Here is a 1,192-nt window from a genome sequence, read left to right on the forward strand (position 1 = left end):
ATATAATTGCAACGTTTACAGATAGTAATAATGATGCTACAACCGTTCAACGCTCAACTACAAGTATGCCAGTCAACGCATTTCAAAATATAATTAAAAAGAGGAGAATGAATGAGTTCGATGAAATGAAGGAACGGAATGAACGAAAGGTATGCTAAACGGGTAAAACGTTGTACATACTGTAAAACTGTACCATAATTGTATTGATATAATATGTGTCATTTTAGGAGCAACAAACGTGTCAATCGAAATTTGATTCGCATAAGGATAAAACTGGTAACAATATATTACTTTTATTTTATAGTCTGTCGTAAGTGAAATAATGATTATCGAAAATGCATACATTTTTATACAGATACTGCGTCCGGCGTAAGAGTTTGTTTAAGACTGCCAAATGGTACAAAGGAAACAATGCTAATGTCTGCCATGGACACTATACAAGTAAGTACAATTTTTACTTCTTACTAAATAAATAATGCATTTAATAATCGTAGATTTTGACAACACATCGATCGTTACTTTTTTTGTAGGATTTGATAGATAAATTGGAAAATATGGGTTATTTATCATCGGACCATACTTATTTAGTACCGTTTCCGAAAACAAACATCGGTGAACTTCCTCCACAAACGCATTTATCGGACACGATACTGTTTCCAGCTAACACAGTATTCATAACAAAGATATACTGATTCGTTTGTCGCTGCCAACATCTTCTATATGCTCATGATAATTATTGCACTTATCGCTTTACAGACATTAAAGAAAACCCTTGTTTAAGTATAAATTAGTGATATACGGTTTTATTATAGATTGTACGAAACTTTTTACAAAAAAAAAGTGATTCTCACCCGATCGTCCGGAAACATTTTTCTGTGATTCAGGCAACTTCCAACGTGAACGTTCAATATTCACTGCCAACACTGTTACAATTTGTTGTAAGAAGCAGTTGTCTAATGAAGGGACTGAATAAAAGTTGTCTGTCTACGTAAAGTTATACCACTCCTATGTTCTGTACAATGAAATAAAAAACAATCATGAAGAATTAAATGTAATAATGGATGACGTGTATTACATGAATTAGAAACATAAGCTTGTAAAATAAGTACTACCATTGATTGATCACAAACTTGTAATCTAAGATAGTGTTTTTTCTCAGTATAATGGTTATTAGGTGGGATTGAAGTGTTCA

At 32.3% G+C, this 1,192-nt stretch overlaps 2 protein-coding genes across 3 annotated transcripts in view; one reads left to right on the forward strand and one right to left on the reverse strand.

The window, feature by feature from the left end:
- The window catches only part of LOC108627212 (UBX domain-containing protein 7), a 4,428-nt gene extending 3,378 nt beyond the window's left edge, over positions 1-1,050 (forward strand). Inside the window, exons 6-9 of the mRNA XM_018028322.2 lie at positions 22-149; positions 228-276; positions 356-441; positions 531-1,050. Coding sequence (XP_017883811.1) covers positions 22-149; positions 228-276; positions 356-441; positions 531-692 — 425 coding nt within the window. The 3' untranslated portion in view covers positions 693-1,050. The remainder of the gene's footprint in view (positions 1-21; positions 150-227; positions 277-355; positions 442-530) is intronic.
- Jwa (PRA1 family protein Jwa) overlaps positions 786-1,192 on the reverse strand; it is a 3,667-nt gene continuing 3,260 nt past the window's right edge. For both annotated transcript variants that reach the window (XM_018028337.2, XM_026815537.1), the window contains exon 5: positions 786-1,012. In XM_018028337.2, the coding sequence (XP_017883826.1) occupies positions 954-1,012 (59 nt within the window). In that variant the 3' untranslated portion in view covers positions 786-953. The remainder of the gene's footprint in view (positions 1,013-1,192) is intronic.

This window comes from Ceratina calcarata, unplaced genomic scaffold, assembly GCF_001652005.2.
Source record: "Ceratina calcarata isolate Rehan_Ccalc_2016 unplaced genomic scaffold, ASM165200v1 scaffold125, whole genome shotgun sequence".
NCBI lineage: Eukaryota > Metazoa > Arthropoda > Insecta > Hymenoptera > Apidae > Ceratina > Ceratina calcarata.